The sequence below is a fragment of the Cavia porcellus genome, unplaced genomic scaffold (assembly GCF_034190915.1).
Source record: "Cavia porcellus strain 051 isolate PalLab524CR breed Dunkin Hartley unplaced genomic scaffold, mCavPor4.1 scaffold_31, whole genome shotgun sequence".
Classification (NCBI taxonomy): domain Eukaryota; kingdom Metazoa; phylum Chordata; class Mammalia; order Rodentia; family Caviidae; genus Cavia; species Cavia porcellus.
Window position 1 is genome coordinate 30825942 of NW_026947514.1, and position 21586 is coordinate 30847527.

At 33.4% G+C, this 21586-nt stretch overlaps 1 protein-coding gene across 6 annotated transcripts in view; it reads right to left on the reverse strand.

Moving 5' to 3' along the window:
• The window catches only part of Pcnx1 (pecanex 1), a 152282-nt gene that overhangs the window by 35899 nt on the left and 94797 nt on the right, over window positions 1-21586 (reverse strand). For all 6 annotated transcript variants that reach the window (XM_063240868.1, XM_063240867.1, XM_063240864.1 and 3 more), the window contains 8 exons: window positions 19525-19696; window positions 18961-19071; window positions 16742-16833; window positions 9371-9480; window positions 8912-9017; window positions 6413-6505; window positions 3033-3183; window positions 291-432 (listed from right to left, as the gene is read on the reverse strand). In XM_063240868.1, the coding sequence (XP_063096938.1) occupies window positions 291-432; window positions 3033-3183; window positions 6413-6505; window positions 8912-9017; window positions 9371-9480; window positions 16742-16833; window positions 18961-19071; window positions 19525-19696 (977 nt within the window). The remainder of the gene's footprint in view (window positions 1-290; window positions 433-3032; window positions 3184-6412; window positions 6506-8911; window positions 9018-9370; window positions 9481-16741; window positions 16834-18960; window positions 19072-19524; window positions 19697-21586) is intronic.

Genomic DNA, 21586 nt, shown 5'->3' on the forward strand with positions numbered 1-21586 from the left:
AGACACACAAAAATAGCCATCTCCCAAACCTGCTATCCAATACTAAAAGTTAACCTTACTTAATGATGTCTTCTCACAAAGTATCAGCTAACAATGAGATGTTTGCAGTAGTGAATTTGTGAAAAGCCAAATGGATGCCCAAAAGACATTAAGTCAAAAATAGTATTTTGCCTGAAATTTTTAAGTTTCTTAGTATATCTTGTACCACAGAAACACTCAATGCTTGTATGGAACTTGAGCAACAACTTAAGACATTGCTTTTAACAACTCCCACTGACTACTGTACTTACTCTGTATCCAGTTTCTTTGGACTAGCAATTGTCTCTGCACTGCTACTAAGTTCATTGAGAACGACCAGTGGATAGATGATATTCTTCTCCACAAAAAGAAGCCACACATGAAGTTTTTCAAACCACATCATAGTGGCTGCATCTAAAAAGGCAACATAACTCAAAAAGACAGTGTATCACCTAATGTATAAAGTAGTCTTACAATGTGATGAGAAAGGAAACATTACAGATCAAATTTTATAATATGCTATAAACAAAAATGTAAGATATCCAGTACTGTAATTAGTTATTGACGTCTGTGAATTCTGAAACGAATCTCCACCTTGGTTATAACTTACATTTAAATGAATTTCACTGTATACTTTAAATTATGAAACTTCAGTTTTGAAACTAACTTTTGTCACTTATACCAATATCTTATGGAAAAAAAGTCACTGAAGATTATTAGGGTATAACATAATCCCCAAATAGATGATTAAGTGATTTTGAAAATGTGTGTATATACATACATGTTTCAGGAAAGATATGAAAATATATATGATTTCATATATTTCATTAAAAAATTTTCATTGCCAATAAAGTATCTCAGATAACCCTGAAGATTTAATACATGGTTCTTTGGCAACGTGAAAATACTATTCCCAAGTGTTTACAAAGTTCTCCAAGGGTAATGTATTTCTCTTTCAATTGCCAAAATCAGTACAAAAAAATTACCTTTTCTACTACTTAGTACTTTCAATAATTCAAATATGTTATGGTGGCTGGATGTGGTAACACACGCCTATAATCCCAGCACCTGGGAGGCAGGATCACTGTGAGTTTGAGATCAGCCTGGGCTACAAAGTGAGCTCAAAGCCAGCGTGAACTGCGTAAGTGAGACCCAGTCTCAAAAAGACCAAAGAGGAAAAAAAAAAGTTATGGTAGTTCAAAACTCGTAAAAACTTAAGTTATTTTTAAGATCTAAGATAAATAATATGACCAATTATTTATTTTAAAAACCGTTTAAAAACTACTTTAAAAACGATTATTTATTTTAAAAGCTGGGGATTTAGCTCAGCGGCATAATGCAGTTGTGAGTTTGATCCTATAAAAAAGTTGCTTTGGGGCTGGCGATTTAGCTCAGTGGCTTAAGCGCATGCCCGGCAAGCGTGAAGTAGAGATTTCAATCCCTAGTACCAAAAACAACAACAACAACAAAAAAACAAAAAACAAACAGACCTGTTAACTTTATGGTTAATTAGATTTATTATCATTTATTTATAGAATGTTAATAGCTCTCTATTTAAAATAACTCACTCTTTTCCTAAAGCAGAGAATGGGCCAGTACTGATTCTCAAAATATTATGTAATTTTCTTTATTAAAAGAGCACATACTTTGAAAAGGTTTGCACCTGCTACTGGTTCAAAATACACATTATTGTTTAATTATCTCTTCAGGATCCAACTGACAAGATTAAAGTGACTTGATGCTTCAACCAATTTCACTAAAAGTTCTAGGAAACTTGCTTTGAGAATGTACAGATAGATGACTTTGCAACATAAAGCTTTCAAAGGCTTCGGATTTCTCTAAAAATGTTAATTCATCTTCAAACGATTGAGAAATTTATTCTCTTTACAGCAACTCATTAACTGACAAAAAAGTCTGAGGAGAGAAAGTTAGCTTATTTAAGCATTGGTATATAATACATGGCATAGGTATGAATTTTTACTATTTCTCCAAAATGAGAAAGTAAGCATATGAGTCAAGGGGCTAACAAACAGGATTCTTACCCAGGAAAGAAAGTGAAAGTTTACAGTGGGGAGGAAAAAGTTTGTCAGATGCACTGGCCTATCTCTTCTTGAATCACTATGATTTTATTCCAAATCTGAACCAATAATAGCAATTACAAAATGTTTTCTAACTTCTGTCACTTTGTGTTAGTTTAGATTTAGAATATTCCTTTTAAGGGCTCCTTTTAAGCCTCATGTGTTGAACGGTGAGACTTTAGAAGCTGACTGAATGAATCATGGGGTCACTACGCTCACTGGATTAGACTACTGAGGAATGGTAACTGAAGTCCTATTTCAAGGTGGAGGTCTAGTCAAAAGTGGTGGGGACACAGGAGTGAGACCTGAAAGGGTGTACAGAATCTCCTTCCCCAGCTACTCCCTTCACTCTCTGCTTCCTGACTGATACAGGATGACCAGCTGCCCTCCGCCAAGCCTTTCCACCATGCTGTTCTGCCCTGGAGCCTGCAGACTAGGGGCTGCAACTCCTGAAACTGTGTGTCAAACTATACCTCTCCATCTCACTCTGGTAAGATACTGTGCCTCTAGCAGAAATAACAACAAAGACTTTCCATCTCTGTCTATGCTTTTAGTTAAAGATACCTCAAACAGAAGACTTAAGCAGCTTGGGCTGCCTATATATGGAAATGAAATAGAGAGGAGAGATAGAAAAACAAGTCATATATAGGAGGATTCGACAGTGACAGGTCTGCAAATAACAATTTAGGGAAGAAAGGAGTCAGTTTTTCCCAAGGAAAGCTAGCCTTGTAGCACACTGACAAGGCCTTTTAACTCAGCTGAAATTAAGGCATCTTTCAACAGATTTGGTTTGATAACAGCTTTAAACCTAAGGCCAAGAAATACAAGCCAAAGTGTTATCTGATGATATTTTTATTTAATTCAGATATCAGCATTATAAAGAGAAAAAAAAACCCAAAACAAAAAACATAGCAATAAAAATAAAGGTATACTTACTTCGAACTTCATATTGATTATACTCTGCTGTCTTCAGCAAAGGATGAGAGAAACAGTGCCACGGTAGCTGTTTCCTAACTTGAGGCAGCACATAGTGGGTTACAAACCCCACGAAGCCAACTAATGCATATAACACATACTTGAGAGCAGGCTAAAAAAAAAAAAAAAACAAGGTTGAGAAAATTAGGACCAACTGTGAGACTCACTGTGGAACTTCTAGTATCCAACTCAAATGTAGAATCTAAGAACCAGCTGGGTGTGGTGGTTGGTGCATGTCTATAATTCCAACACTCCGAGGCTGAGGTAGAAGGAACTTGAGAGTTCCTAGCCTGGGTTACACTGTCTCAAAAAACAAAACAAAACAATCTAAGACTTTTAAAGTTTTACTTATTTATTTATTGAGGCGGGTCCTTCTATATAGTTCAGGCTGGCCATGAACTCACTATGTAGGCCATGCTGGCCTCTTAAGGGCTTGGATTATAAGCATGTACCATCACACCTGACTAAAGAAATACCTATTTGTTTGAAGCTAATGTTTCTTTACTATGTAGTTTCTTTCTGATTAAATCAGCCACAAAGGATAGTGACTGCTTTTATATTACAGATGTTTAAAATATGTTAACTACTTCCTTTGCTGTTTCATACCACCATATAATGAGTGACCAGAGTTGTACTGCTTTCTGCTCCAAAAGTGTTCTATGTGTCTTTCACAGTGATGTATTACATTGTTCTAATGAGGAGAGATAAAGGACAAAAGCTAAGTAAAAATTTACAGTCAGAGAAGAGCTAGACAGGATAAGGAAAAAAAGGTATTCCACTTTATTTGTACTTTAAGGGAATTCTTATGTTTGACTAAATTCACAAAAGAGACAAAGGAGTATCATTTCTTCAAAAATTCAAATTAGGGCTGATAATTTAGAAACTCTTGAACTTCTCAGACCCACTGCACTCAGTGGGTCTGAGTGCATTCATCTGCACCCAAAGGCTCACTGGACATTATTTCTGTAAGTGGCCAGAACTCATAGTTCAGTACTGCTTCAAATATTAAGTGAAATTAAATAATTATCTGGCCAAATGGAGGAACAGGGACTTACTCTTCCAAATTAAACAACCAAACCACAATAAAATGTATGATTCAGTGATTTCTGACTGACAAGGTATGTGGAAATAACCCAGCCCCAAGGAAAGGCAACACAGGCTGGCATTCTGTTCTCCAGTGCACTGGCCTGAGAGTTTCCAGGCTATGGTACCTATACAAGGCTGGGCACTCTGAGCTAAAGAGATGAAGTTGAAAATCTAGCAATAGGAGTGTCTACTCTTCACCAGAGGACAGAGTGCACCAAAAAGAAAACTGCACAGGGGGAGAACTCTGGAGATGGAGCAAGCTCCCAACTGACGGATGTGAGGAACCTACACACGTCCAGGAAAACACCACCACAAGGATGAGAGGAGCACATCAACATTCACTTGGGACAGGGAGAGTGCCTACTCTCCAAGTTCCACTGGAAAGTCAAGATTCCCAGAGTGCTGGACAGAGACCTTGAAAGGGCACTCTGCTCTGCAGTAAGGAATAGCAATGCTCAGTTATGTGTGGCTTTAGTCCCACCTCAGAATTCTTAAAAACAAGACTTGAAAAATCGAGCTGTTAATAAATACTTAATTGTCCTGGGATGAAGTCGAAGAGTATTTCTAGAAATACAAAATTATCCAAAACTTAACACAGTAAAATTTATTGTTTGGCACCAAAAATCACCATGTGTGCAAAGAATTAGAAACCTATAAATCACAGAGAAGGATTTTAAAAAGAAAGTCATTCAGAACCAATCCATAAATGATACATATATTAAAATTAGTAGACAAGGACACTAAGAGGGTTATAACTGATTTATGTTCAAAAAGTTAAATAGAGGCACAAGACGGTTAAAAAGACCTAAATAAACTTTTAAAGATAAAAATTATAAATCCTGAAATAACACACTGGATGGAATTAATAACAGATTACAATCATAGAAGAAAAGATTAGTGAATTAAAGACTAATAGACACTATTTAAAATTAAACACAGAAGAAAACAAGAATTAAAATAAAAACATCAGATACCAAGGAACAACCTCAGAAAGCCAAAGCTCCATGTCACTGGAGCCTAAGAGGCAGTGAGGATAGGGTGCAGAGGAGCAGGGGAAGGGGTCAGCATGCAGAAGACAGAGGGCAGGGAGATATCTGAAGTAACAATCCAAAATTTTTCCACAAGTTACAAACTCACTGAACCTCAAGCACAAAAACAAAGCCACATGAAGGTGCATCATAATTAAACTATTCAAAAGCAGTTATGAAAACAGAATTCTACAAGTAGGAAAAAAAACTAAAATGTCTATGGAAGAATAAAGATAGCACAAATTTCACATCAGAGGCAATGGCAAACAAAAGCAGTAGAACAAATCTTTAAATACCAAATGATCCCCCTCCTCCAAAATTGTCATTCTAGAATTTTATACCCTGTGAAGTATTTTTCAAAACCAATGGTGAAATAAAAGTTTCTCAGAAATACAAAAGATGAAAGAAACTAGATTCACACTGTAAGAAATATTTCACACTACAAGAAATGTTCTAGAAAATCTTTCAGAGAGAAGAAACACAATACCTTAGAGAAATACAGATCTACACAAAAGACTGAAAGTTCTAAGCATGGAATTACATGGCTCACAGATGAAAGAACCGTTCTTGAAAAGGCTCAGCCATACCTGAACCTGATGTAAATGGTAAGGTTCTAGGCTTCCAGTTGTATGGAAATGAGATTTCAGGAGAGAGTAAGTATATCTTACATAAGGGAGGGATGTGAATTATAGAGGCCAGAGGACAGACTTGTGGTAATCAGCCTTTGAAACAGTCCGATAATTCTGGTACTTGAACCTATTTGTGTACATTCCCTTTTTATACAACATGGCTAGTCTATATGACCAACAGAACATAGCAGCAGTGGTGATATGTCATCTCCAAAATTAGATTATAAAAGTGAAGTGTAGCTTGTTTTGGGCTTTCTCGAGGCTCACTATCTCTGTGGGATAATAGCTGGCATTTCATGAGGAAACTCAGGCAGCCCACTGGGAGGGTCACATGGAGAGGAACTGAGGTCTCCAGCCAATAGTCACAATAACTAGGGCCTAAAAATGATTAACTTACAAGATTGCTGCACATAAATAGACCATTTAGCTATGCTACACCTAGATCCATGACTCAGAAACACTGCAAGAAAATGGATATTCACTGTTAAAACAAATAAAAAGTCATGCAACTCAGTGATATGAACAAACACTACAATCAAATCAGAGATGAATTCCAAGTTATTTTTCCTTAACTGAACGAATAAAAATGGTTCCTTACTTGCAATACCGTGAACACTGTGCTTACATGAATAGCAAAATACAGCACACCAATTACAATGCATACTACTAGGTCAGACTGTAAACGCTCACTCTGTGGAACAAAAAAACAAAACAAAACAAAGAATTATTAAACAATTACATTAAAAAATTTTTAAAAAATCTTTATTTTTCAATTGGAAAAATTTAAAAAGTAATTTTTAACTCATACTCTTCAATGTATTTAGGTATTTATTACATATAATAAATACAATAAATCTTATTTTCTTCATCAACATCTTCGTATTTTTGGTTTGGCACTATAATGCCAAGGGAATTAAACAAATCTAATCTTGCATATTATAAACATATTGGTGGTCCCTTTTTTTTTTTTTTTTTTTTTTGAGATAGGGTCTCACTATGCAGTATGCATTTTTTAGGATGAAGGTTTTCCCCACCACTTATGCACAGAGTAAAAGAACATAAAGTTCTTAAGTTACCAGATCACTCATAGTGCATATCTCTAAGTTATATTTTCATTGGTCTTTTAAAACATTTAAATTGCATGTATTTGTCCTGTTTTACTTAGTGGGGTTTGATTCTTTCAGTGCCTACACAGGTTGAGTACCTTTTCTGAAATGACTGGGGCCAGTAGTTCAGATTTCAGTTTTTTGGAGTTTGAAATACAATTGCATAGACTTTACTAGTTGAGAATGTCTAAAGGGAAAACCTGAAACCCAAAATGTTCTAAATTAAAAATGTCACTTTGGGGGGCATTTTAAATTTAGCATTTCAGATTAGGAATGCTTAACTTGTAGTAAAAGCCAGACATCTCTTGAAAATCTTAGCCATCACTGATTAGATTTATATACATAAATACTTTAGATTCGAGTATTCTAGTATACTTAACATGAAAACTAGTCAGAAAAGACTTTTTTACTTCAATTTTATCTCACGGCAATTTTGCATCTTTAAAGTTTTCTAAAGAATACATGAACAATTCATGTCCACTGCAAATAAATATTATGTGCAACTCAAGAAGTCTTTCATAAATGGAAATAATCTAAAATAAAGCAACAATGTTTTATATTTTGCTTCATAAAATAAATATGAATCTACAGAATTCATTTTTCAAGTAAATACTAAAAGAATACACAAATAAATATTAAAAGAATTTTATCATTTACTAAATTAGAAACTTAAAAGAATTACTGTATTTATTTATTACATTAAGTTAGTTTTGGTTATTGTTCTGTCCTTCATATTGGAAAAGTTTTCAGACAGTCCATGAGAAATAAAACACTAGAACACAACTTCCAATTTTTTTTAAAACAACACAAATAGTAACAAACCAAATCTAATTTGTTAATACAGCAGTCATCTCTTATCCATAGGTGGTATGTTCCAAGACCATCAACACTTCCCTGAAGTTGCAGATAGCACCTAGCCTTAACACCTAATATCCACTACACTGATCACTGACTACCTAATAGGAGGACATACAGTATTAGGTATGTTGGTGAAGGGATGATTCTGAACTTGGGCGGGATAGTATAAAATTTCATCTTGCTTCCTACTCAGAATGGTGTACTATTTGAAATTTATGCATTTTTTATTACTGAAATTTTTTGCTTAATATTTTCAGACTGTGATTAATTAGGGGTGACTACAATTAAAACTGAGGGTACTGGGCTGGGGATTTAGCTCAGCGGCATAAGCGCCTGCCTTGCAAGCAGGCAGTTGTGAGTTCGATCCCTGATACCGATAAAAAGGAAAAAGACAAAATAATAATAATAATAAAACTGAGGGTACTGAAACAGGATGAAGAGAAACTATTATTCATCTTTAAGATCTTAGTCTAACCTGACCAGGACAAAAAAATTCTGTGACCAATGAAATTACTTCAATTAAGCCGAAAGAGTTTGATGTATTGTTCTAAACAGAAAATAAGTCGGAGGAATGAACATTTCCTACAGAGATTAAGTATCTTTTATCTAAAATGCTTAGTACCCAAAGTGTTTCGGATTTTTTCCCACATTTTGGAATTATTATGTATACTCAGGGAAGGACCTTCAGGGGGTCCTAGGCTGGATAACAGGTGACTGCTGTATATACTCAGGGATAGGACACCTCAGGGATAGGACCCAAGCCTAAAAACAAAATTTATTCATGCTTCATATATACCTACAGACATAGCTTGAAGGTAATTTTACATACTATTTTTAGTGCCCCTATGGTTTGACTATAACATATAATATCAAGTGTGGAATTTTCCACTGTGATACCATGTTGGTTCCAAAAAAGTTCTGGATTTTAGAGCACTTTAGATATTTGGGTTAAGGATGTTCAATCTTTATGATAAAATTTTGAGAAAAGGCCAACAGCAATATACAACTAACTCTATTCACTATAACTTTACACTTTCTCAATTACTAAAGACACTGAAAAATTCTTCATTGTATAACTTGATCAACCATCTAAAATTTAAACCCTGGAGGTGATTTTAAAAGTTAACACTTACAACAGAATTTCTAAGTTTTTCAGGCAGTGGGTCTTTTACTTCAGATAGAGGATCTTCTGGATTTTTCTCTTCTGCTTTTGGAAAAATCTTGGATTGCACCAAAGAACTTTTATATTTTAAAAAAATGGAGAAAATAATTAATAAAAATGTGTACATAACCTAAAAACCAGTAATTCAAATGGCAAAGTTTATGACAGAAAAAAATGGAATGAAATATATTAAATCATTAGGAAATTACAAATTCTAAAAATTCTGAAAGCTAAAGGTACCAAAAATGTATAATAAAAATACTTTTTTATTAAAGTATGATTTTAATACTTACAAGAAAGAAAAAGACTCTCCAGCAACTTGGTAAGAACGACTCAAGAAAAAAAGGTCTTAGAAACTATTTGTAAGAAATGCCAATTAAAAATTACTGTTATTAAATCTCTTTAATAATAACACATTTATTTCACTTACAAAAGTACAGATGGATCACTGCTTTGTCGGCTGAGATGATAGGATACTGCCACTAACAAGCCACAAAACACAGAGAAAAGTACTGGAATATGCTGACCATCCCACGAATCCTGTTAAAAAAATAAAAGCATTTAAAAGAACAATATGCTTTTAATTTCTAATCTATCACACCATCCATTTATGTCAGTATTTTGGAATCAGTGGATTTACATTTTTAAAAAATGCTTAACTATATAATTAACTGCACTTTATTCCAAATAAACTTGGATGTATTTGCTACTGTTGAATTAGAATCCAGCTGCCTATTTTCTTTTAGTATAAAACTTCAGGTTTTTCTTATTAAAACCATTCATTTATTGGGAATAATTTGCTTCTTTGCATGCAGCTATCAACTCTTCCATGTTTTAGGCAGTATTACAGTAAACTATATTTTTTTGGAAGAATGAAATTAACTTGATAAAGTTATTATACATAATAACAGAGTGAAAAGGAGGGCAATACGTAACAATACATTAAAGAAAACCTGGACATTTGGAGTCTCTTCATACTTCTCATTGTGTAATGTATCATTATATCTTTCAGAGCACTTAGCAACCTGCAGCAAACTATTTCCTAAAACAATTAACTATGTAAGGATAAGTTTCTAAGGTCAACCGAACATGTGCACCTGCCATGTGGGTATGTTCACTGCAGTATCTCAGGTCTATTTCTACGACAGCTGGCATAAAGTAGACAACACCACTTCCATGAATAGTTAACAGATATTTCTCTCCGATGTGGTGGACACCACTCTAATCCTTCATCATTTGCAGGTGTGTTGGAATGAAAAATGGCAGGTGTAGGGAACCAAATGGCAGATTTTTCATATGGTTTGTCTTTTTTTCCCTCCTCGAACATAAGTCTTAGAAACTGTTGCACATTTTAAAACACACATATTTTTGTAAAGGCTAAAACACAACCGTATCATATTATTATATGTAGAGTCCCACTTTAGATCTTTGTATTTCTTGAGAACAGTAAATCCTGACTTACGAACATTTGAGTTGCACTTTTACAGGTATACTGTATAAAACTCATTGTCAGCTTACAAACAAATTTAACTTCGAATGAACAATCCTCCCAGAAAGTAGCTTGTTCGTAAGTCAGAGACTTACTGTAATTATTACAATAACACTTTAAAACACACACAATTATTTCCAACTTGCAGGTGAGTAAAGTAAGGCACAGAAGATTTAAGTAGTTTGCCTGGTGAAGTGGTGGAGTCATAAACTGAACTTCTAGTATGTTTCTATGTACTAAGAAGCAAGTTAAACAATATTTGAAGAGTTTTGAGAATGACAGATTAATGCCTAAGATAGCAATGAAGAAAACCAAGTGTAGAAACAGCATTTGCATAGTGGTAACAAGGTAAACATTTTAGGCATATGAAGGAGTCAAGAGAGGCTGTGTGTGGGAAGAAGGCTTGGAGTAGAACTAAAGAAAGTTACCTATACTTTTCATAAAGGTAAGTCCATAATAACGCCCAAAACATAAAAAAAAAAAAAAAAAAGAAAGAAAGAAAAGAAACCCACAGTAAGACACAGAGATACTACCAAAAGAACCAATCAACAGCTGAAAGTAACCCCAAGGAAGGAGATTCTAAAGGAATAAGAGACTGTTTGTTGTCTTGGTAAAGTCTTATAGAACTATTTGACTCTGAAATATAATCATGCATAAATGATAAAAATTAAAGCTAAAAACAAAAGATGTCCAGTACAACCACTTTGGAACATTGGAAGAGAGAAAAAAATGCATGCTTACTAAAAACCAAACAGAACGAACAAACCTGCATAATAATATTCAGGGAAGTCTTATTCATATTATCTCTAAACATTAAAAATGACCCAATGTACATCTCTAGATGAGCTATAAATATATTTATAAAGAAGTAATAGAGATTTAAAATTAAATGAATACTTTCTGCAGTAAAAAAGACCAATTCACTGATACAAAGTGAATGAATCTGAAAAACATATTGAACAAAGCAAGTCACAAAAGAATATATACAGTACAGTCCCATTTTATGACATTGAAGAATTGTAAGTGTAATCTATGGTGAAGGAAAAAGAACAAGGAAGGAAGAACAAATGAAAGAAATAACGAATATGAAAGAATTTTCTGAAAGGATGATATAACTTCTATATGTTGATAGCATGTAGATTGACAAAGGTATGTGTTTGTCACAAGTTAGCAATTTTATACTTAATATATTTGAATTTTACTGTACATAGACTGTGCCCCAATTACAATAAAACCAATATTTAGGGAGCAAAAGAGCATCTTTATTTGACCAATATTTGACGTTACTTACTGTTCTCAGACAAAACAGCATCCTTAAATTTATCTTAAAAGAACTACCTAAATTAAAAATTCAGAATTATCATGTATTCGAAGAAAATGTTTAACACCTCCTGTTGTTTGTGTTCCTTAAATTTATGTTGAGATTCTAACCTCTGATGTGACAAGATTAGGAGGTGGTTACTCTTACAGGAAATAACATCATGGGGCTGGAGCCCTATGGCTGGGATTAGGAAAGCTCTCTAGTCCTCCTTTGGTCCACAGTGTGGAAGAAGGCCCTCACAGTTTTGACCTCCAGACTCCTGAACAGGTAAGGCAAATCTATAGCATGTACTTTGTTACAGCAGCACAACCTGATTAGATACCTCCCTAACTTAAAAATTACATATAAACAAATTGATAGTAACTATAACCTCTATTTTCTAACTTAGAAAAAAAAGCAAAACAAAACATACCCCTCTGTGTTTTTTCTATTTTAAAGAGGGGGAAAAAAACCCCCAAAAATCAAACAAGCAAACAATTAAAAAACAGCAAAAGCAAAATGACAACAACAATAACCACAACAACAACAATGGCAATACAGGATTTCAAAACAAGACAGGAATTTAACAATGGTTGTTTTATTGCATATTGTTATACTTAAAGTAATGGCTCTGGCTACCAGATACAGGCATGCAAGACTGATCAAACAACATAATTTGCCTATGAGCAGTTTCTTTCTATTTTATCTACTGTAACTTGGATCTTACTCTTTCAACTTTTTACACTCATGAGACAACAGTGTTTACACACAAGTCTGATTCATTTCACTTAGGAGTATGATTTCTAGTTGCATCCATTTACGTATAAAAGCCTTGAGCTTACTGTTCTTTATGGCTGAGTAGTATGCCATTATATAAAAATACCATATCTTTTTATCCATTCCCCAGGTGATGGGCCTTTCCAAGAGTTAACTATTACAAACTATTTTTAATGATCTATGACTCAAAAGTGGGGGATGAGACAGCAACTATGAAAAAACTCAACAATTTATGGAAGCTGAACAAGAATCCAAATATTAAAACATGGGTTTGTTTTACCCACATTAGTAGGCCTTTAGTATTGACAAAATCTAAGTGGGTTTTTTTTGGCTTATTACATACTGATCCAAATTCCCACAATCATTTCAAAACATAAAAAAACAATAAAGTCTGTTGATGATTCACAACCCAGAAGAACCACTATTTTCTATTTCCTGTGCATCCTTCCATTATTATCCTATTTACCTACATAGAATAATTTGTGTAAGTGTTGGTTTCTAAAAAGAGCACAAAGAAAACAACAATTTGGGGGCATATTTATTCATTTATCTTTTCTTTAAAAAAAAAAACCCACTATGTCTTGTTTATCTATCTTGGTTTTGCTGTGTAATATCCTACCATATGGTGTTATTGTTTGGGTCCAGATGTCTCCCCTAAAGCCTTATGCAGTCATGGGGGCATGCTTCTAGAATTTGAATGATTCATGGCCCAATGCTAGGATTAAGGGTGTGAGTGCTACACCTGCTCTAGGAAAGTTAGCCTGTATACAATATAAAGGACAGAAAGAGATTTGCTCTATTTTGGTGTGTTTGTTTGTACATATGTATGTATTTTGGTCACGAGAAATCAAACTCAGTATTTTGAAGCTGCCAGGCAGGCCCAATGCCACTTGAGCTAACCCCAGCCCTTCTCTCTTGCTTTTGTTGCTTTTGTTGTCTTCCACTGCCATGAACTGCTGCCCCACCCTGCCTTAGAGCCAACTGATTATGGACCAAAACCTCAATGAACCATGAGGTTTTGGTCCACAGCTTTGGGTGTCACAAAGACATGGCTATCCTGTAATTTCATCCACCACAAATAATAGCTATTAAGGCACCTCCAGATTTTTACTGTTATATACACTTCTATAATAAAACCCCACACACAATCTCTGGATATGTATAAAACTGAATGTGTACATTTTTTAGATTGAAACTAAACTTGTTCAGTGCAAATACTTTGCCCCAAAAAGAAAGAAAAGGTTACCTTAAGACATCAGAGTCTACCTAGCAGTGCTACAATTGCTACTGTTCTGCTACATGACAATAGCAGAGGGGCCAGAGATACTGCGCAGTGGTGTAAGTGTCTACCTGGCAAGCACGAGGTCCCGAGTTTGATTCCTGGTACCAAAAACTCAGTCAATCAATCAAACATGATAATGGTAGAGAAGACCTTTGTAAACGGGGCTAAACAACATACTGTACACGTTAACTCCTATGTCTGCAACTTCAAATAACAATTCACTTTCCAAAATGTGACTCAAGACACAGATCCAAACCCTGTAGATAAGTGGTACATTTGGGGGAAACATGGATTGAATCTTATTGTCTCCAGTTCTTTTTGAGCTTAGTTCCAGATTCTTTTTCCTTACCTTTAAATGCAATCAAGCATCAAATTTTTAAAAAACAAAACCCAGGAAAGAGCCCTCATGTGCAAAAGCTTTCGCAATATATATAAAGAAAACACATAGCTCTTTAATCTATGCAAGGTTAACCTAATTTGACACCCTTACACAACATGCCAAAGAAACCATTTTTGTTGATTGCCAAATGCAATGAAAAATTTTTTCCAATTCTTTTTTGCCTTTGAAGCTTCTTTTGTAGGGATCCTATTCTATCCAATATTTAAATACTGAAATTTCTTGGGCTTTTACCCATTTTCATTTGTCAATCCAGATTAGCAATCTTTTTCTTGTATCTAATTTTGTTGATGAGATCTAATTCTATAATTTCTACCTCAAATCTCTTCCCATGTATATACCTACTGTGTATTCTAGATTCCCTGTAAGTATCAAAAATAGAAGAGTCTATATGTAAACAATCCCCTTTCATATCAAACTCCAGTGTTCCCATTCTTGTGCAGTAGTGTCACTATCCAGTAATTCAAGCCAGATTCTACCCAGAAATCATACTGGATCCTATTCTGATTATTCTCTTTATCCTAATATCCTCAAATATATTCACAGAATCCAGCTTTAGTGAATTCCCTCATAATTTCAAGGTTAGGACTCAACTGTCTCTTTCTATTTGATCTCTCCTGCTTAGACTTCAATTTCCCAAATCCTAGAGACAATTAACCTGTAGAATGCCACTATGATCATTTCATTTCTACCTCAAACACATTGTCAGTGATCACACAAACATTCAGGATAAAAGATATTTCAAAATCCAGCCCTTGTTTACCCTTCCAACTTTACTGAGGGCACACACTCTTTTCTCAAATACTGAAATCTCAGTAATTTAAAATTAGTTACTATTTCCTCTTCATAATATATTTTCTTCCCAACTCCATGGCTTTTCATCCTTTGTTTCAACTAGCTAATTCCTATTTGTCCTTAAAAATTTGTTAACATCATCTCCTGGAAAATGGTCTTTTTAGAATTTTAACATAATAGAAGTAGGTATGAATAAAGAAAATATAAAAAGCACTGTTCTATGAAAAAAATAAAATGAAATTCCGTAACAAGATAGAGAGTAACAAGTTATTACACTGTATATGATGATCTTAAAAGAATGGCCAAGCCAGGCGTGGTGGCTCATGCCTGTAATCCCAGCACAGATTCTTTTATAAAGAAGAAACAAAAAGACAACAGTTTCTGAAAAGTTTTGAAAAAACTAGAAGTATAAATTTAAAATTTTGCATATATTTTAAAATATTTTTGGAAGAATGCAGGACACAATTTGGGCAATTATTTCAACTTCTTCCTACTTCCTATTATCTGCTATTTTGTTCTCACACACTCGTACGTATGTGTGTACATACATACATACTATCTGATATAAAAGAAACCATGCAATATTTAAGCTTGTATGTCTGATTTATTTCACTTAGTATAGTTTCAAGTTGTTAATACTGTAGTTTCCATTTGCCTGCCAATGTCTCAAGTTTATCTTTCCTTATGGCAGAGTAGCAGTACTCCATTGTGTATAAATAAGACATTTTTCTTTATCTATTCATCTACTGATGGACAAACTGATTTTGCTACTATAAATTATGATGCTACAAACATAGGTATGTTTGTATCTCTGTTATATGAAGATTTTAACTCTTCTGAGAAGATACCTAGCAGGGGGATAGCTGGGTCAAATGGCAGTCACATAGTCTTGCCACACTTTGTAACTACTCTACAAATGCTACTGAATGTAGTGAAGATGGATGCTGTGGGTCACTTTTTTGGTAGGCTTTTCAACCCTCCCATGCTTTATATTAACTGTTAAGAAGAAAAACAAAAAAATTCATTCCAAATATGTGTGAGAGATTGTCAACTGTTTATTAAAAACTGTAAAATTTTTAGGTTTATGTCTTGGTGACAATATTTTAAAAGGGAGCTCATAGGGCTAATCTAGATTCTTCTAACCCAAAAATGCCACTAAAGTTTAGCATATTAATTTTTGTAGCATATACCTTGAATTGCAGCCCTTAAACTTATTCTTAAAAGTTTAAATGCCTTTATATGAAAAGTATTAGTACGTAAGTTCTTTTTTTTTTTAACTTTTTATCGGTACTGGGGATCAAACTCACGACTACCTGCTTGCAGGCAGGTGCTTATGCTGCTGAGCTAAATCCCCAGCCCCAAGTATATAAGTTCTTAACTAGAAACTAAATTTAATTTCATATTCTATGACTACTATGCACAGCCCTACTTCAGACAACACTAGTTTTTTTTATAACATTTCTAATGCCAACTTATGATTATTATATGCAAAAGAATGTTCTTTTAATAATGGTTAACTATAAATGCTTTCAGGGCTGCGAACACAGCTCAGTGGTAGAGCACCTGCCTTACATGTGAGAAGCAGTAGGTTTAAATTACTTTCAAATTCAAAGTAAATGAAAATATGAATGATGTCCAACATATGAAGAAATGAAAACTGATAAAAGAGCACTAGGGAAAAAACATTATTAGTCAATTTAAAACAATTATCATATCGAAATGTAACCTTAAAAACAAAACATATTACAATTTATTGCTCACCTTTAAAGCTCCATAACACAATCCATACAATAAGGCTACTGCCACAATACTACAGATAAAACTGTAAAGTGCTGCAAGCAGGCTTGTAGTGGCTAGACAGTAAAGGAAGAAAGATATTTTATAAACATCTATGCAAAAAAATTAAAAGGTCACAAAAAAGCATTCAAAATATTATGTTAACCATAATTAAGAACACTTGTTTGACATCTCAACACTGTTATTTTACCTTGTACTTGCCAAAAACTTTGACATACCAAACCTTTTGATATAACCTTTGATATAAAATATATTCATCTCATAGCAGAAAAATATCAATGATATCCTTCAAAGCATTTTATAATAATAAAAAGTACTGTGAAACTTGGTTTGCAGATGTATTAATTACTGAGGTATTAGTCTGTGTAAAAACATTTATGTTACCCACAGAAATGTTTGTATTTCCATGTATTCTCATCAAAAAAATTCCTATCTGACCACTAACAATAACAACAACAGCAGCAATGAGATCCAATGGGATTGCTGATAAGAAAAAAAAAAAGATGGTAAAGATGGCTAGACTTTATTTTTAAAATATGTACAACAGATTTTCTTTAATTTATATTGTGATCATAAAAGAAATAGAAAAATTTTCTTTATGACAGATTAAGAACATAATATCCTGTGCAAGTCTGTAAATAATATGACTCTTATAAATTACCAAGTCCTTACCACACTATTTAAATATAACACTGCTAACAGTCCCTACATACTAGAATTATCTTTTATTTACTAAGCTATGCTGGTTGATTATATGCTCAATTTTAAATATGTCTCCAAAAAATGTTTAAAATAGTATAGTACATGGCAACATAAACAAGTTTAGATGCTATCTAAAACTTAAGCCATAAATATCAACATTTTATAAAGAAAAAGGATTTTAATGCACATACAACACTTGGAAAATAATGAAGTGTGAAGAAACAATGAACTATATAAAGTTACAGCATTTTCCTTCCTTTTCAAGTATTTCTGTAGTTGTACATTCCTCTCTTAGTAAAATGTTAAACAGTTAGAGTACACAGTAGTAAACCATAGTAGATGTAAATAAAGTTCTGCATATCACTGTCTATTCTAAAGTAATACTGGTATGGTTGTTTTTTTTTTTTTAAAACAAAATAAACATATGATAGGGGAATAGATTTCCTGAGTTATCAAGTTATAGCCACACATTCTACTCTAAAAATCAAAAATATTTCTTAAAAGCTTATTTAGTAAGAAAAATATTTTTAGATTCTTGTTTTGTTTTCTATTCAAAACATAAAATCAAGCTCTGAAACCAAAAATATGGATGTATAAAAGGAAAATATCACTTTGAAATCCAAATACAGTGCTATGCATCAGACCTCAATTTGAAATAGATCTTTTACAAAGCTATCCTAAGTTTATATACTGATTCCACGTAAACTCTCTGCAGTAGTTATCCCCATATCTGCAGTTTCATACTTAAATTTCAGTGGTCAAGTATAGTCCAAAAAAGTGAGAAAATTTCTGAGAAACAAAGATACCAGTCACATTCATATAACTTTTATATAGCATATTATTGAAATTGTTCTATCTTAGCTAGGCATGGTGGCACACAGCCTGTCATCCTAGCACTCAGGAGGCTGAGGCAGAAGGAGCATTTCAGGTTCAAGACCAGCCTGGGCTGCAAAGTGAGTTCAAAGCCAGTCTGAACTGCTCGGCAAGACCCTATCTTAAACAAACAAACAAACAAACCAAAACAAGAAAAGAAAGAAAAAGAAATTTGTTAATTTGTTGATTAACAAATTGTTGTTAATCTCTTACTGTGTCCAGGTTATACATTAAATTTTATCATAGGCATGTGTATGTACAGGATAGGAAAAGACAGGATATATGAGGTTTTATTCTGTGGTATTCACAGAGGGTCTTAGAATACATCACTCCTGTTTAAGTGGAAACAACTGTACATATAACTTTCAGATACTACTTTATTACTTCTTACATATCAACTCCATTATTCCTAGCTCTTTCACTAAAGTTGCAGCCTTGACTAATTTCTCCTTTCAACAAATTAATTGCTTTTCAGCCTTTAATTTTTAAATGTGTCCTTTGTATATTCTTAATTTTAAAATGAAAATGGGAAAAATATTTAAATATTTAATTTATTACTTCATAAACTACAAAAGTTGATAATATAATGTTTATAAAAAAGTACTCACCATTACCACCAAAGATATGAATATCCAATTGTTCACAAAGATACATTACAAATGTGTTCACCTGAGGCAGGAGACCAATGAAAAATACTATTGGGAAACAGAGTGTAAACACTATAGAAGGAAAGAAGAATACATTAAAAAATATATCATATTTCTCCTTTTATTTCATTTAACGATCATAAATAATGAGAAAAATTCAAATTTAAACTACTAAGCAATTTTTAAGACAAAATATAAAATCATTGCTGTATAACTGACTACTATCTTTCAGCTATAAACACCTTTTAAAATTATTTCAATCATTTTCACATAAAATGAACCTAAATTACAGAATTTTTAAAAAATTTCCATTGCATCTTCTTTAAGAAAAAAAGAATTACTAAAATATTTGTTCATTATTGGCTTCTTCACTCAAAATGGCTCTACAGTTTTCTTCCCTAGAGGGTGGTATCAAAAAGCAAACTAAGCTTATTAAATTATTTTGACATATATACTTGATTTATTGAACTGTCTGAAAATAAACAAATCAATGTTAAGATCAGAAATACTTTAAAGATGACTCACCTATAACTAAATCTCTGGCTGATATAAACACCAGTGGATTGGTGAAAGTTATTCCATATAATTTGAACTTAGTCGTAGTAAGATTTCTGCTACCATAGTCCAATAGCCAAATAAGACCACAACATAAACAGAAGTAAACTGGTCTACTGTAGGCAATGATACGATTATGACCCTGCAAATGATACATTTTTAAAGAATCAGTTTAGTTAAATTTTAAGAGTCACATTAGCTGTTGAGATCACTGATGGCTTAGATTTTCAGGATGCAAATCATTTACATGTTGGAGCCAGATTTTGGATGTTACAGAAGGGAATAAAAATATTTAGAAAATAAAAGGAAAGAATGAATACTCTGAAATTGGATTAAAATTAGAGGTGTCAGTATGAATTCATTTATATATATATATATATATATACACACACACACACAAGCTGATATAGGAATACATGTGTATACTTGCATGTATGTATGTACATGTATATATGTCCAATCTTCATCTACTAAGATGACCCGGGAGCCATGACAGTCTAGCGATAAAGATTACAAACATCTAAATTGTAGTTTACAATAACAGTACTTATGAAAAAACAACCAAGGTTTCCTAAAGGAGAGGTTGGATTAGGGTTAGGGTAGGAAAACTGTTAACATTAACTTGGAACATGTTATTACAAAAAAGAAGTAATTAAAGAACAACAGGAACATGTTCAAAGGACACAGAAAGCAGCTTTATGAATTTCCAATGGCCAAATCACAGGCAATTTGAACATCGAAACAAATAATAGTTACATAGTAGTGACTTAAGAATGATGAAATTAGATAATCACAATCTGGCAACCATCAAATAATAACTGATTCAGGCAAGAAACATCAGTACATACTAAAACCAGTAGGCAGAAGTTTGTGGAACAGCAAAGCTTGTAGATGATCTCAACACCTCTCCCAATGAGATACGAAACACAAGAGAAAAACAGTAGCATAGCAGTAGAGTAACAGTCCTGAGGGGAGTGGGTAGCGGCCTGACTTTGGGGCATTTGGCAATGCTGCACACATTTTGATTACCACAACTGTGTACAGGTACTGCTCACATCAGAAGGGGAGAAGTTACAAAGGAGTCTACAATGAACAGAACAGTGCCCCTGCTTCACCTCAACAAAGAATTGCCTATGCCCCAATGTCAGTAATGCAGACTTGAGAAGAACTAATCAGTTAGTGTCACTATTAAGAGGGCAAATCAACATCATGTTTGTGATGATACACTACAAACAACACATACTTTTGTAGTAGTACTCCTTCCAATATAAAGCCTGTATCTAATCAAAGTCAAATTGTGGGACAGTCTATAAACTGGCTAATAGCTATCAAAATTTTCAACATCATTAAAACAAAATACTCAAGAATTGCTTAAAATTAAGAGAGATTTAAGAGTGAAAATACTTAATGGAGAGCTTTCTACTACTGCCAACTGAGACAACAGGCAAAAACTAAGGAAGATATGTAGATTAGAAAATGGCACTGTATCAGTGTTAACACCCTAACTTTGATGGTTACATTGAAATAATGTAAAAATGCCTCTAGAAAACATGCAGTGAATTATTCAAAAGTAAAAGGGCATCATGTCTGCAAGAAGAGAAAGGAAAGGGAGAAGACAGAGAAAAGAGATCATCTGTCATAAAAGGATAAGGAAAATGCAGCAAAAGGCTCTCTGGTGAATAGTTTCAGAACTTTTTTTTACTATCCTCACAACTTTCTCTAAGCTTGAAATTACAGCAAAAAGTTAAAAAGCAATACTTTTATCTATCATTATTCTCTAAAAATATTCTTACAAAATAATAAACATAATCAGTCAAAAGAACCATTTTTCCTTTTACTTTGATCATTTATTGCTATTAGTCATCCTAGTATATGAATAAGAAATTACTTATGAACTATTTTAAAGATAATTTCTATTAAATATCCAGGCTACATCTAAAACCAGATGTCACATGTCATATAAATACTGGTAAGCAGGTATTTTTGTATAGTCACAAAGTAAATAACAAGGTTTTTCATTTCACTAACCCAA